Below are 15,458 nucleotides of genomic sequence, written 5' to 3'. Positions count from 1 at the left end.
TCAGGATTGGCTGCGGTGAATCCAATCAGCAAGCAGCGCGCGCACGGGTCCTGGGCGCGGAAGGCTCGTCTACGTTAGGCTGAGACGGCTTGCAGGCTGGGACTCCGTAGTGGTAAGAAAAGGGCAGGGGAGTGCGCAGTAACGGTTTTTACTTGTCACCGGGGCTGGCAGCTCCCACGGTATGGAGCTGTAGCCCCCCGGTTGCTGGGACCCTTACCTCCGGGGAACTGGATAGCCGACTTCCAGCCGGGCCTTGAGTCCCGCCCTTCTCCGGCTCTAGAACCTCTCGGGTTAGGAGAGAAAAAGACAAAGGGGTGGGGAATTGAAGGAACTGGTTAACTTGGGCCTTTCTTAAGTGCTCCAGGCATGGTTTGCGTTTGTTACTGTTTTTGAAGGAGAAACCCAGCCACACCAAGTAACCTAAGTTGCCCACGGTGGGACCATTCATCCTTCTGCTTTCACCCTGATCTAGGCGTCCATCTCTTAGCGGCCTTCTGGATTTCACCTCTCTTCTTAAAAACAAACAAGCAAAACAAAAAATAAATAAAAAGAAAGAAAGATATTTGTTGTGGTAAAAAAAAAAAAAAACACCTAACACAAAATTTACCATCTTTATCTCTTCTTTTTGTCTTTTAAATACATCTTGCTCACATGATCGTCCTAAAACACTGCTTTCAAAAACCTATTCAGCAGCCTCCTGGTTGCCTATTTCAAACCAGATAAATTTCTTTACTTTTGCTTTGAGGTGGACAGATACAGGTAAAGAACTGAACTGCCCATAGTAAGCACTTTTTAAAGTTTGTTGTTTTTTTTAAACTTAAAGGCTCCCAATATTTGGCCCATCCTACCGAGCAAGTCTCATTTCTTGTCTGCCTTCTGCTCTAAGCGGATCACTTTTTGTGTGTGTTGTGTGTCTCACAAATTTCCCATGCTCATCCTTGCCTTCCAGTCTTAAGTTTTCATGCCTTGAAAGCATCTCCACAGCAAATCTAGCCCTCACCTTTACAGCTTCTCATCTGTCAGACCCCATGGCAAAAATAATGAGGATAAGGATGATAATGATAATGGTAGTGAGATAGTAGTGTGTACTAAGCACTGTACTTTGCCCTTTATTCTAACAGGTAGATTTCTCTGATCTTCTCTCTCCCGCATTCTGAAAGCATTTGTAGTCTGTATTGTATAATTTACCGCACCATAGCACTTCTCACTACCTGAAATCGTACCAGATATTTAGTTGTGCATTTGTTTATAATGTCTCTCAGTGAAAAGGTAAACTCCGTGAAGACACTTTCTCCAACACAGCTATAGCCACAGTGTCTGACAAATGGCACACATTAAGAACATAGTTGTTGGATAAATGAATACAGCTTAGAATTATAGGGGTACTTTCTATTACTTTATTTCATGTATATTAGTCTTTTCCCAATAATAGTATTCATTTCTTTAATTTGGTTTTAGATCTTTTAAGTTTCTATGGGATAGTATTTCCAACTATAGCAGTATTGTTCTTCACTAAACAGTTGGGAATTGGAGTACTAACTGAGGACCTTGAAAGGTTGTCTTGTTCTATTTCCAGAAAGGTAGATTTAAGGATACAAAATGTGGGAGCGGGATAAAATTAATTTCTTAAATGTTTATATTTATTTGTATTCTAATGCTACGTTGAGCTGCCAATCCAGCTAATTTGTTGAGTGTCTATCCACATAGTCATTACACATAGCTTCACATTACTTTTGCATACTGATAATGTATTTTATCAGTTAGTAGTCTACAAAGTGGGGAAGATCAATCTGCACTTAACTTTTAAGTTAAGGTATACTATTTAAAATATACGTGATATTTGACCTTTTGCTTAAAAATATTCTAAATTATTTATGGCTTTGTGAACTTAACTTTTGTGTATGGCAAGGAAGATGTTTAATGTCAACATTTTTGGATACAGTGTAAGTTATTTAACCAGTCTTCTAGTTGACATTCATATTGTTAATAGTAATGTTTATAGCCGATACTGATATAGCTCTATATTCTAGGCACAGTTCTAAGAGCTTTACATTATTAACTCATTTAACCCTACAGGGTAAGTAGTATTACCATCTTCATTTTACAGATAAGGAAACTGAGGCACAGATAGTTTAAGTGACTTGCGCAAGGTCACATGGCTTGTAAGTATCTCAGCCAGGTTTTAAACCTAGATAGTCTTGATTGCAGAGTTCATACTTGTTTAGATTTATGCAAACATATCTATCTGTAGAATTATTCCTAAGAGTAGAATTTCCTGGGTCAAAAGATTAATGCATTTAAAATTTTTTTGGATATTGCTTATTATTGTACAAAGTAATTGGTCTACCAACAAGTACATGGCTTTGTTCTATACTCTTGTCAATACTGTTTTTTACCAAATTTTTCATTATTGCTACTCTGAATGAAAAATAACTCCTATTTAATTTGCATTTTTAAAAGTTATGGGTAAAGTTAAGAATGCTCTTTTTGTATATTTAAAAGGTATTTCTTAGTTTTTATTTTTTCTTTGAATTCCCCATTTGTGTCCTTTGCCCATTTCTATTGGATTATTTTGTTGTTTACCTTTTTTTTTTTACTATAAAGTAAAATGTAGACTTAAAAAACCACATAAAATAAATGTAAAGTTTATAAATTATTATAAGATGAATACTTTTCTTGATCACCATGCAGATCATGAAATAAAATTTTGATACCTCAGAAGTCTCTCCATTTGGCCTATCCCATTCACAGCCCTCCTCATCTTTCTACCTCCTTTTTTCCCTCTCTCCTTCCCAAAGTGGTTGATATCCTGACTTTTATAGTGATCACTTTTTAATGATAGGTTTAATTTTTTCTTGTTAATTTGTAGGCACTCATACATGAACAAAATTAGGTCGATGCCACATATATTATAAATATTTTTTCTTAGGTTTTTAGGTATTAAATTTTGACTTTGTAATGATGTCTGTTTTTATGTAAAATTTTTTAAATTCCCGTATAGAGATTTTGCTTAATTTTGTTTAGAAAGGCCTTTCCTGCTTATTCTTCATGAGAACCTTGGCCGTTTTTGGCTCTTTGCACTTCCATATAAAGTTTAGAATTAGCTTGACAAGTGCCACAAAAACAAACAAAATCTTTCAGAATTTTAATAAAGCTTCAATAGATTAACTTGGGGGGAATTAAAATCTTTACAATGTTGAGTCCTCCAATCTATGAAGATGATATATGAGGTCTGACAAATTCACCAACTCATTTTAGAAAAAGTCCTGCATACCTTATTGCTGAATATCACTATGATTACCTTCAAAGTACTCCCCTTGGGAAGCTATGCACTGACGCCAGTGCCTAGTGCACCCTTCAAAGCAATTTTGGAACTCTTTTTCTGGAATGGCCATCAGAGCTGTTGTCGTACTACCCTTGATGTCTTCAATGTCATCAACATATTTTCCTTTCAATATTTCCTTTATCTTTGGGTAAAGAAAGAAGTCATTTGGGACCAGCTTAGGTGAATAGGGAGGGTGTTCTAATATAATTATTTGTTTACTGGCTAAAAACTCCCTCACAGACAGTGCTGTGTGAGCTGGTGCAGTGTCGTGATGCAAGAGCCATGAATTATTGGTGAAAAGTTTAGGTCGTCTTTGTCTAACATTTTCATGCAACCTTTTTAGCACTTCCAAATAGTAAACTTGGCTACCTGTTTGTCCAGTTGGTACAAATTCATAATGAATAATCCCTTTAATATCAAAAAGGTTAGCAACATTATTTTGACTCTTCCCCCCTCCTTCATCTACACTACCGCCACTCCTGCTGGCTGCTTACTATGGCTGCCAGCCAGCCACTCATGCTGGTGCTCCATCCACCTGAGCCACCGGGCCAGCCCAATTTTGACTCTTGGTTTGGACTGATGGAACTTTTTTGGTTGTAGAGAATTGGCTGATTTTCATTGTGCACTTTGGCACTTTATTTCAGGATCATATTGGTACACCCATGTTTCATCACCAGTGATAACACGGCCCAAAACATCGTCTTGTCTCTCCAAAAAGTCTTGGCAAACTTCAACTCTCTTTTGCTTTTGATTATTGGTAAGCTCCTTCGGGACCATGTTTGCACATACCTTTCTCATGCCAAGATTTTTAGTTAAGATTTTCCTGTTTCTCTATAGTGTTTACTTGGGTCTGCTACTTGGATCTCACGGTCAGCCAACGATTTTGGTGCACAATTTGATGAATTTTTGCAATGTTTTTGTCAGTTCTGCTCGTTACTGGCCGCCCTGACCTCTCTTCATCAGTGACGCATTCTCTTCCCTCAGAAAAACATTTAATCCATTTGTATACTGCCGTTTTCTTCATGACATTATCCCCAGAAACTTGGACTAACATGTCCCTGATTTCACTTCCACTCTTGCCAAGTTTAACGAGAGATTCGTTATTGTGTGTTTTTGTGTGCCATCACGAGAGTGTCTGAGCTTGAATTAGGGCAACGAACAAACGTTAAACACCACTCAGCAAGACACGGCCACCTGTTGGCACAAACACAGCTGTGAGCCACTGATATACCAAGATTATGAAACCTTACTGAACTGTTTGTACAGTGCTGCCAATGTATGTACACGGTGACAAGTTCGCGAACTTAATTGTCAGACCTCATTACGTCTATCTTAAGCCAGTCCCTTTATTTATGTACTAGCTCCCATTCTTTTTCCTTCTCTCCTGCATCAGCAATATTTCCTTCTCTTTATCATAATGAGACATTGTATTGGGGGAAGAAACAAAGATGTTGTGTTTTCTCCCATCTTAAAAAAAAAAAAATCTCTTGATCCCATATCTATCTCAACTGGGACCTTGTTTCTCTTTTCCTTTAGAGAAAAATTTTTGAGAACACTTGATATACTGGATATGTCCAGTTCCCTGCCTTCTATTCTTTTGAATCCACTCCAATGAGACTTTCACTCCCACCATTCTACTAAAATTACACTTAATAAAGGTTAATAATGGCCTCATTCATGCATATTTACCCCAATGAAATTGTTGTGACAAATCATCCCAAAACTTAGAGGTGTAAAACAACCATTTATTATGCTCTGTGATTCTGTGCATCAAGAATTCAGACAGGTCTCAGTAGGACAACTTGTCTCTGCTTCACAATGTCTGGACCCTTGTCTAGAAGAATAATCTAATAATTATTCTGGGTGCAGAATAATCAGAAAAGTGGTGCATGTGTATGATGTGTATGTCTGATGGTTGATGCTAGCTTTTGGCTGGGAACCTTTTTGGGTATGTCCTCTTCTCCATGTGGTCTCTTCAGTTTGGGCTTCCTCACCGCTTGGTATTTGGGTTGCAAGCGTCAGTGTTCAGAGAGAGACAGATGTAAGCTGTATTGCCTTTTATGACTTAGTCTTGGAAGTCATGTGGCATCACTTCCACTGTATTCTATTCATAAAGTCATATTAGTTTCAAGGGAAGGGTAAATAGGCTGTGCCTCTGGAGGGAGAGTGACAACCTGAAATATCGCTGTGACTATTATTGGAAAAGAAAGTCCCCAATCCATATTGCTAAGTAAATTGTCCATTATCTTACTTGACCTATCTCTAGTATTTCGCATTTCATCATTCATTCCTTCCTTGAACACTTTCTTATCTTGGATTTCAGGATACTATACTATTGATTTCTCTCTTATCTTACTGGGTTCTCCCTCAGACTATTTAGGTGGTTCTTCCTCATCTTCTCAATCTCCAGGTGTAGAACTTTTCTGATTTCTATCTGTACACTTTGCTTTTCTGATCTCACCCAGCCTCATGGCTTTAAATAACTGTATGGTGATGACTCAAATTCTAGCTTCAAACTTTCCCTTGAACTCCAGGCAGGTATATCCAGTTGCCTAACCAGTAGCTCCACTAATAGACACCTTAAATTTAGCATGTCCTAAACTGAATTCTTAAAAAAAAAAATTAGTTGAGGTGACATTAGTTAATAACATACAAATTTCAGGTGTACGACATTATAATTCGGCATCTGTATACTGTATTTCATGTTCACCATCCAGAGTCTAGTTTCCTACTGTTACCATATATTTGACCCCTTTCACTCAATTCACCCTCTCTGCAACCCTCTTCCCTTCTGCTAACCACCATTCTGTTGTTTGTATTTATAAGTTTATTTTTGTTTGCAAAACTGAATGCCTAATCAACATTCCCCCACATCTTGCTGAATTTGTTTCTTCCACCATCTTCCCCATCTCAGTAACTGGCAATTCCATCTTTCCAACTGGGTAGGTCTAAACTTTTTTAGTAATAATTTGACCCCTCTCTTTCTTTGACACTATATGCAGGCTGTTAGAAAATCCTGTTGGCTTTATTTTAAAAATATGCTTAGAATTGGACATTTGGTACTCCCTCAGTATTCTCCTGGTCTACATCTTGCTTGGATTATTGCAGTAGCTTTCTAACTGGCTTTCCTACTTCAGTCCTTTTTGGCTGTAATTAACCAGAGTTATAATGTTCAAACATAGTTCAAATCATGTCATTCATTTATTTAAATTCCTCTAATCGCCTATTATTTCAGTTTAAGTCCTTAAAATGTCCTACAAAGCCCACATGATCTCATTTCTCTTTTCTCTCCTACCTCATCTTGTGTTCTCTACCTTACATACTCTGCTCTAGTCACAGTGGCTGCTTTACTGCTTCAGGAACAGGCAGTCATATTCCTGCCCCAAGGCCTTTGCACTTACAGGTGGCTCTGCCTGGAACCTATTCCCCTAAATATCCCCATGTCTCACTTCTTTATTTCCTTCATGTTTCTGCTCAGTTGTCAACTTCTCAGTGACCGTATATGACCTCCTTGTGTAAAATTACATTGCCCCTGCCCTAGCATTCCCTGTGTTTCTTCCCTGCTTTGCTTTTCTCCATAGCACTTATAAATAATTTGATATACTTGAGTATATAGTTAAAATTTTTTGTTGAACTAGAATGTGAGCTCCATGGTAGGAGGGATTTTTTTACCTATTTTGCTTACTGTTACATCTTTAGCTCCCAGGTGAGTATTTGGCAGGTAATAGGTTTTCAACAAATATTGTTAAATGAATAAATATTTTTTTACTTTAGTTTTTCTTAAAAGGCTAAGAAAATCACAAGACACATGTCAGTGAGTCAGGAAGATCTAGATCCAGATAGTACTACAGATATAGAAGATGTTACAGATACTAAAGAAGAACTTATTAAAAAATGTGAAGAAATGTGGAAAGATATGGAAGAAGTAAGTATTGGGAGATAAAAGTGATAATTAATGTAAGATTTAATTCCATTTCAATAATAGACTTAGAAAAGACATAATTATGCTGATTCCTAAAAGCCATTATATAATAAATATTTTATAGTTTTTAGAGCTATAAACGTTTACTCAAGGAACTTTATACTGGGTGAGCTGTAGAAAGAAAAAATTATGGCAGTCCCGTCCCTCAAGGAGATTATCATATAATGGAGGCAGCAGTCATGATGTTAGAATTATTGTGGTAGAAGTGCAAAGACTATAATTAGGAGGAGTACTAAACCTGGACTCAAGGGGTCAAGAATAGCATCCTAAAAGGGGTAATGACTGCAATTCACGGGAGTTAGCCTGTGAAAGTGGGAGAGGTAAACAAAACACAAAGAACAAAATATATAAAGGATGGGACAGTTGAGAGATCTCCAAGTAGAATACTAGTATGACTTAGGTAAATGAGGAGAAGAAGGAAGGACTTGTGGAGTGAGACTGGACAGGTAATTAGGGGTAAGAACATGAAGGATTTTGTTGAGTGTATACTATGGGGAGCCATTAAAGGACTGAACACAAGAAGTAACATGATATGATACATAGTTTGGGAAAATTACTCTGGTTGTTTTGAAGAAAGTGGAATGCAGAACAGTAAGACTACAGGTAAAGCATTTTGGAGGCCCTGGTAGTAGTCCTGGTAGTACTAAAGGGCTAAATCCTGTCATTGCAAATAGGGAATGGATTCAAGAGGTATTAAGGAGATAGGACCAAAAAGACTTGGAGGTTAATTGTTGTGAAATGGGGGGAGTTATGGATAGTTTCAGGTTCTTGGTTTGGGCTACTGGGTGGTTGGTGGAGATACAGAAGTGAGATGAACACTTAATTGTGTGAGTTTGAGTGGAAATATGAATTAATTTATAAAATGTGTGTGAAATATATGTACATTTTCTGAGTTAGTGAAATAGAATCACTTCCGTTGCACTACAGTATATTGGTAAAAATTTGTTCTACTTGAGTTAGCCTAATGTATGATACAGGTCAGAGACATATTTCGCGGTTTATTCTTCCCAGTAAAGTTTCAGATTAGGGCCGATTAGTGTGATTTTTTTTCCTTTTTTCCCCCTAAAATTATTTTTTAACACAAATCTTTGGTACTCTCTGTATTGTGAATGTATTTTCAAGATAATTTATATAATCTTGCTTTTGACATTTTTCAGTATAGAAATTTGATTTTAAAAAATAAAAGTATTTTTTTGTAGAAAGATACTGGAGATAGAAATGACCACATATAAAATTTAAATTACCCATATTTTTACTGAGATATAATCACTATTAATGGTTGTGGCTTTTTTTAATGGCACAGAAACAATGTCTCCTGGAGGTTTTATTTTCTTATGGTCTTAACTATCTTATAGTATCTCTTTTGTTACTTTTCTATAGTGCTTTCCCTCTTGTTCCTCATTTTCCCATTATCTAGTTTCTAATTCACTCTAGTTATTAGTTATTAGTTGTTCTTTTTTCCTTAATTTTTGTACTCATATTTTCATTCTGTATAGAGTCTTGTATCCCCTTTTACTTTCGATGTATTCACCTTGGGACCTGTTTGCTTGCCTTTCTGATCCTCTTGCTTAGAAAGTGAGGAATTTAAACAAACTCTTCTCTTACATCAGATAATTAGAGGAATATAACATTGACTGGTATAAAGGGAGGAGAATGGAATTGTGGGTTATACTGTGTGACTTGTTTTTCTTTTTAAATCAAGTGTCAGAATAAATTATCGCTTGTTGGAACAGAGACACTCACTGATTCAAATGCTCAGGTATGAATCCTTTTCTTTCTAAAAATAGGTAAGTGGAATTATTGTGTTTTTGTTAAGAAATGTATCCCTCTATATTTATGTATATTAATAAATAGTTTTGTTAGTACCTGTATGCTTAATCATTTGTAAAATTCTCTGCTATTTTTGATTTAAGAGAACTACTTATAAAAATTTTTGAATAAGCTGTTATAAGTAAGAGAATATTTTCTTTTTTATCTTTTCACAGCTACACATACATTTAATTTAACTGTTGAGTGAATTGCTCATTGGCTGCTATTATGATACAATAATCTTTTTAAAAATTAGAACAAAGACTTTTCTACTTTGTGTTACGTACAGTAGCCACAGTTTATTTTACTATGTGTGTTGATCTTAACCGATTTTCCCTAGGTTTTTAAAAAAAAGGATTAAGATTAAGATATCCATTTTAATAATCAAAGACCTATGGAATTGGTTTAGGAATACACCAAAGGATTAGTGCAACAGATTAAGAATTTAAAATTTGACAAATATGATCGTTCCAATGTATAGAAAAGGGATGAATTAGTTAATAAATGATAGTAGTGCAACTACACATCCATCTGGGAGAAAATAAAATCCAACCTCCATCTTTCATTACATAAACATAAATTCTAGATTGCCATAAAAATCTTAAAAGAAAAGCAAGGAAACTGCAATCTAGTGACAGGGAAAACTTCTTGGCTATTAATAGAAATCCAGACATTACAAAAGAATACATAGGTGCATTTGATCACATAAAAAGTTAAAATTATTTTAGTAATAAAAATTCTAAGAACAAAGTCAAATATATAAATGAGTGAAAGTTCTCCAGAACTGGGGGGAGCATGTCAAAAGATATAGGGACCGATTAAAGTCACTCCTGCTGTCTAAATTTGGTATCATTTGAGCATCAAAAGGAATACTGGTTTTAATTCATTATAACAATATGAAAAGTAACAATCTATGAGCCTAATAAAACTCAAAAAATGAGAGAGATAGAGAAAGAAGGGGATAATACTAATTTGTCACTTTTGGACATGACTAACATCAGCTCTTTAATCTAAAAATTGATAAAGAAATAAGCCATCTTTTGTAAAAATTCTTGTATCCATCAATAAATATAGAGGTCTTGTACAGGGTAAAACTGAATATTGTATTTGGAAAAGCATTATACAGTAAATAAACTATCAATCTGTTTTCCTTGGGAAATGTGGTTCTGACTGTAGAAATTGAGACCTATTGAATCAGAATCACTAGGGATTGGGATTATAAATTTCCTAATGGTTTTCATGCAATGAGCCAAACACAGGCTTTGAAGGAAATACTTATGTAGTTGTAAATAATCAGTATCCTGAGATAGTCAATAATAACATCTAAGGAATCTACAAAATGTATTTTCCTGTCATGTTGAAGGTCCCCAAGATTACTCCCCATATGATGGTTCTCTAGGGGGATTCACAGGACTCAGGATATAGTCATACTCATGGCTGAGATTTATTACATTGAAAAGATACAGAGTAAAATCAGTAAAGGGAGATGGACCATGGGGTGAAGTCCAGAGGAAACCAGGCACAAGCTTTCGGGAGTCTTCTCCCAATGGAGTCATACAAGACATGCTTAATTCCCCCAGTGAGTTGTGACAAGTGTGAACAGTCCTCCTCACAGACTCAGTGTCTAAGGTTGTTTGTGAGGGCTAGTCACATAGGCATCTTCTGCCTAGCAGTTAGCAAAATACTATACTCTTAGAAGGAAAGCAGGTATTCAGCATAAATCATATTTTTTGCACGCGCAGTTTTAGGCACAGTGAGTGACTTTTTTTTTTTCTTCAGCATACAAAATCTTTTTACTACCAAGGTGGGATGCGGGGTTAGTTTTTGTAGCTGTTGCTGGCGCATCGGTCTCTGGCGCGAATGAACTTCCGGCCCTTGAAGGCCACATAGCATTTGGTGTGGTTGTGGGGGATTACAGGTGCCTGCCAAAATGCCTGTGTACCTCTTGGCCCTTGTGGGGACCAGAGAGCGGGACGGTGCCACAGCCCTGGGGGAGTCCAGGGCTATCTGGGCGCAGGTGAGGATCTTGCCCCCGGCCTTGAGGATGCGGCTCTAGGCACAGCTTCTCACACGGAGTGTACACATCTTCAGTTTGGGGACCACCTGGCCGTCCGTGCACATCATGGGTTGCAGTTCCTACAGCCACAGCGGTTTGCCCTCCCTGCCAGGAAGCTTCATCTTCCGGATCATCTGGGAAAGGGACAGAGGTGATGGGTTGGTGCAACTCATGAACAACCTCTTCAGCACCACCTGGTTGAAGGTGGAGTTGGTTCATCTGGCCAGAAACCGGTACAGCTTTGACCGTCAGCCTTAGGTAGATGTCCTGGCTCTTGGGCTGCTTGCGCCAAACCTTCTATCTTTGTTGTGGCGGATGTTGACTTCTGTGATGGTGCCTCCTGCTCCACGAGATCTGGAAAGAAAACCGAGCCACTCATATTATTTAGGTTGGTGTGAACCATCTCAAAATCCAAATTCCCGGATGCCCGCCCAGGGTGAACTGTGCAAGCAGGCCTGTAAGGATTATCTCAGGCTTGCTTTGTCAGCTCTTTTCTGCATACCTGTTAACTTCAAAACTTCAATATTAAAACTCAATTTATTTTCTAAAGTAATAAGTTAAATATTAAAAGAGAAAATGGCAGGATTTCTCAAATTTTTGTGTTTAAATAACTTTAAAAATGCTACTGTTTATTTTTTTCTACAAGGGGTTGTTTAATTTTATAACAAGGTCAGAAATAATTTGAGTGTTTGCTTTAGCTGGGCTTGGACAAGGTAAGAGCTGTGTTTCATTAATATAGTATAAAGTTGAACAGTATGAAATTACACTATTTTTTAATAGATCAAAAATTGAATGTTAGTAATTCTATTAATAGATTAAAAATTGAATATTAGTAATTTTTTAATAGATCAAAAATTGAATATTAGTAATTTTATATCTGTCAACCTAATATGTGAAGGGAAAGTGGCATGGATTCCTTATCATGATAGTTTTGCATAGTTTAGATACTACTTTTTAAGAATTTGTTATCCCTTCCTAGTAATAATAATAATTTTTTTAACACTTATAAGTTGCTTTATAGTTAACAGAAAACTTTTTTGCATTCTTATGTAATTATAAGAAAATAATGTTAAACTCTCCTTGGTAAGAAATTTAAACACCTATAAATGCATTTTCATGTAATTATATAAAGTTTTCAAAGAGACTTTTTTTCCACTGACTATTCAACAGGCAATGTTATAATGTAGAGCAGGGTCTTTGAGCTACTCGCTCTGTATCAGGAAAATTGGTTAAAAAGGCAATACCTGGTGTTCTTTTAGTGTAAACGTTATAGTGATATGCACTGCATTTTTTAAATGTGAATTTTTTTATTTGGTTGGCGACCCATCAGAATTATATAGAGGAGATAAAAAATGTTCTGAAATTTAACTAAGCATACAGAGACTTTAATTTCATGGTCTAATTCGGCATAAGATTTATAACATAGATTTGTAATGCTCAAAATTACAGTGATTGGAGCCACCTAATATCAGAAACATATTCATCCTAATTTATCTTTGGCTAAAGGGGTACACAATTTACAAATTATTGGGTAGTAAAACTGGTTTTTATGTGGCATGTGGAATTAATCTCATAATTGTCTCTATGTACGTATTTGAAGTTATTTTTATCTATTCAGCTAAAAACAGTTGCAATTTTTTTGAAAGTGCATAGAGAGGAAAAAGCATCTTTAAATCAAATTTGTCTAAAAAATGACGGCAAGAAATGACATCCTATTTTTTTAAAGAAATGCTAATTTAGGGAATAAACTTAATGTATGTACTTAGGTTATTTTATTTTAGGTTGAATGTTGAAGTAGAATTGACCATTTTTAAATAATCTATCACTAGTATAACAGGCAATTTATGAGGTATAATTAGTGTAGTTTAAAGCAGAATTCTGATTGGAATGATAATTTTTTTATAGTTTAGATGGCTATTATGTTACCCATTTATGTTAAGACTTTGTATTAAACTATTAAGAATGTCTACACTTTCATTTATAAGTAGCTAAGACTATTCCATAAGAAATGATTTTGTTTTATTGTCTTGTTTTTTTTTTTTTATAGCTGTCATTATTAATTATGCAAGTGAAATGTTTAACTGCTGAACTCAGTCAATGGCAGAAAGAAACTCCTGAAAGTAAGATTCTTATTTCTAGGTTTATATTTTTTATACAAATTAATGGCAAATCACAAGAATAATTACAAGATCCATTTAACTTTCTTGAAATGGCCTAAATTCCATGGTATTAGAAAGCCACCTTGTGTTTCTTTCTTTGCATATATTATTTTGTGATTATTTTATTATTATAGGTGAACATACCTGTCTCACATTAGATATAGCAATCTTGATTATGAAGACATTACCACAGTTCATCCTCATAGACACTGTCATATGCTAGGTAGAAACTATAAATTGTTTCTTAATGAATGAAACTTAATGGAAAAGTTATTTTAGATACTTTTTTTACGTAAGGTACATAGATTGTATGTTGCTTCTTGACTTGTCCAACTAAGACCAAGTATATTTTTACCTTAAGTTGAGACATAGATCGCTTAAAAATCTGTAGTTATAACACCCAACTAGGAGATATTTTTCTATTATGAAAGCCTACATTCTTTATGCCATCTGTATGTCTGTATACGGTATTCAGTATGGATTGTATCCTCTTTTTCCACACACATCTCCCTTCTCCTTTCTTCTGCCCCTCTGTCTCCTTTCCTTTAACTCCCCCCATTTCCTTCTTAATCTCCTTTGATTTGCCATAATCTATTTGATTTGCCATAAAGTTCATTACCTCTAGATTCTTCCATTTTCATGTTTCACATACAACCTGTCATTAATCATTGAACCTTACCTTAGGCCTTCATCCTTAGTCCATTAGTTTATTATAATAAACTTTTTGCTTCTCGATCAAAATTTTTTTTAATTATAGAAATTTAAACAATTTAAAGAAAAGTTAAAGGTCTAACTTTATTCTTTTGCATGTGTATTATCTGCTTTCTCAATACCATTTATTGAGAGAGTCCTTTCTCCCACTGAATTGTCTTGTCACCTTTGTCAAAAATCATTTGACCATATAGTGAGGATTTATTTCTGGGCTTTCTATTCTGTTGGTCTATATGTCTGTCTCCATTCCAGTAACACACTGTTTTGATTACTGTAGTTTTGTAGTTGGAAATTAGGATGTGTGAGACCTCCAACTTGTTCTTTTTAAAGGTTGTTTTGGCTATTTCGTGTCCCTTGAGATTCCATGTGAATTTTAGGATGGATCTTTCTGTTACTATAAAAAAAAAAAATTACTGGAATTTTAATAGGGATTACGCTGAATCTGAAGTTTGCTTTGGGTAGTATTGACATCTTAATATTGTCTTCCTTAAACACGGGATGTCTTTCTGTGTGGTGGTATCTTTAATTTCTTTCAGCAACATTTTGTAGTGTTCAGCGTACAAGTCTTTTGCTTCACATGTTAAATTTATTCCTAAGTATTTCATTCTTTTTTTAAACATTATTATTAGTTTCAGGTGTACAAAACAATGTACTAGTTAGACACTTCACCCCTCACAAAGTGATAACCACCTGCCCCCAATCCACCGCTCCTCTGACATTGTATATATCTATTACAATTCCATCGACTATTCCCTATGCTGTACTCCATATCCCATGTCATGTTGATGCTATATATCAAAGAATTTTAAATTTAAATTTTTCTTATTATCATCATCCCTTACACTTGGTACTGTTAACACTGAATACACAGGCTGCCATGTTGGTGAAATACCCACCTTACTTAGGGTTGCCAGGAAAAATTTTAAAAATCTTTGTATTTTTAGAAACTGCCATATTGCATTGGTTGAAATGATTGTTTGAATGAATCTTGAAATGCTACTCTTGGCCACACTGGCTAAGAGGGAGATTTCTAAACTTTATGTTCTTAGAATTCGCATTTTTTGAAATGATTTAGTAGCCATCCTGGGGCTACCTATAATCAGTTCTAATACAGGGCCTATTAGAAAGATAAACTATTCTAAGTATAAGGGTCGAACTTTTCTAAGTATAAGGATTTCATTTTGCTATACAAAATTAAAATGAAATAGTTTATACTCATCAGACCAGCAAAAATTTTAGTTTGTAATATCTTTTGTTGTTTCTTATTCATTGGTTGGAAATTTTTAGAAAAGAATCTGATATCCTGTATTAAAATTCACAATACACATTTCCTTCTGTGAAATTCCATTTCTGGGACTCTGTCCCACAGAAATGAAAGTACCAATACAGAAAGACATAAATAAAAGAATGCTTACT

At 35.4% G+C, this 15,458-nt stretch overlaps 1 protein-coding gene and 1 pseudogene across 1 annotated transcript in view; one reads left to right on the top strand and one right to left on the bottom strand.

The window, feature by feature from the left end:
- Positions 1-6: 6 nt before the first annotated feature.
- CENPK (centromere protein K) overlaps positions 7-15,458 on the top strand; it is a 32,580-nt gene continuing 17,128 nt past the window's right edge. The window contains exons 1-4 of the mRNA XM_033111051.1: positions 7-112; positions 7,100-7,250; positions 9,010-9,066; positions 13,220-13,292. Of these exons, the coding sequence (XP_032966942.1) occupies positions 7,134-7,250; positions 9,010-9,066; positions 13,220-13,292 (247 nt within the window). The 5' untranslated portion in view covers positions 7-112; positions 7,100-7,133. The remainder of the gene's footprint in view (positions 113-7,099; positions 7,251-9,009; positions 9,067-13,219; positions 13,293-15,458) is intronic.
- On the bottom strand, positions 10,271-12,567 carry LOC117025060 (60S ribosomal protein L18-like; annotated as a pseudogene).

Source organism: Rhinolophus ferrumequinum, chromosome 7 (assembly GCF_004115265.2).
Source record: "Rhinolophus ferrumequinum isolate MPI-CBG mRhiFer1 chromosome 7, mRhiFer1_v1.p, whole genome shotgun sequence".
In the NCBI taxonomy this organism is placed as follows: Eukaryota; Metazoa; Chordata; class Mammalia; order Chiroptera; family Rhinolophidae; genus Rhinolophus; species Rhinolophus ferrumequinum.
Note: the sequence above shows the minus strand (reverse complement) of the source record. Positions and strands in the feature narration are given on the sequence as shown.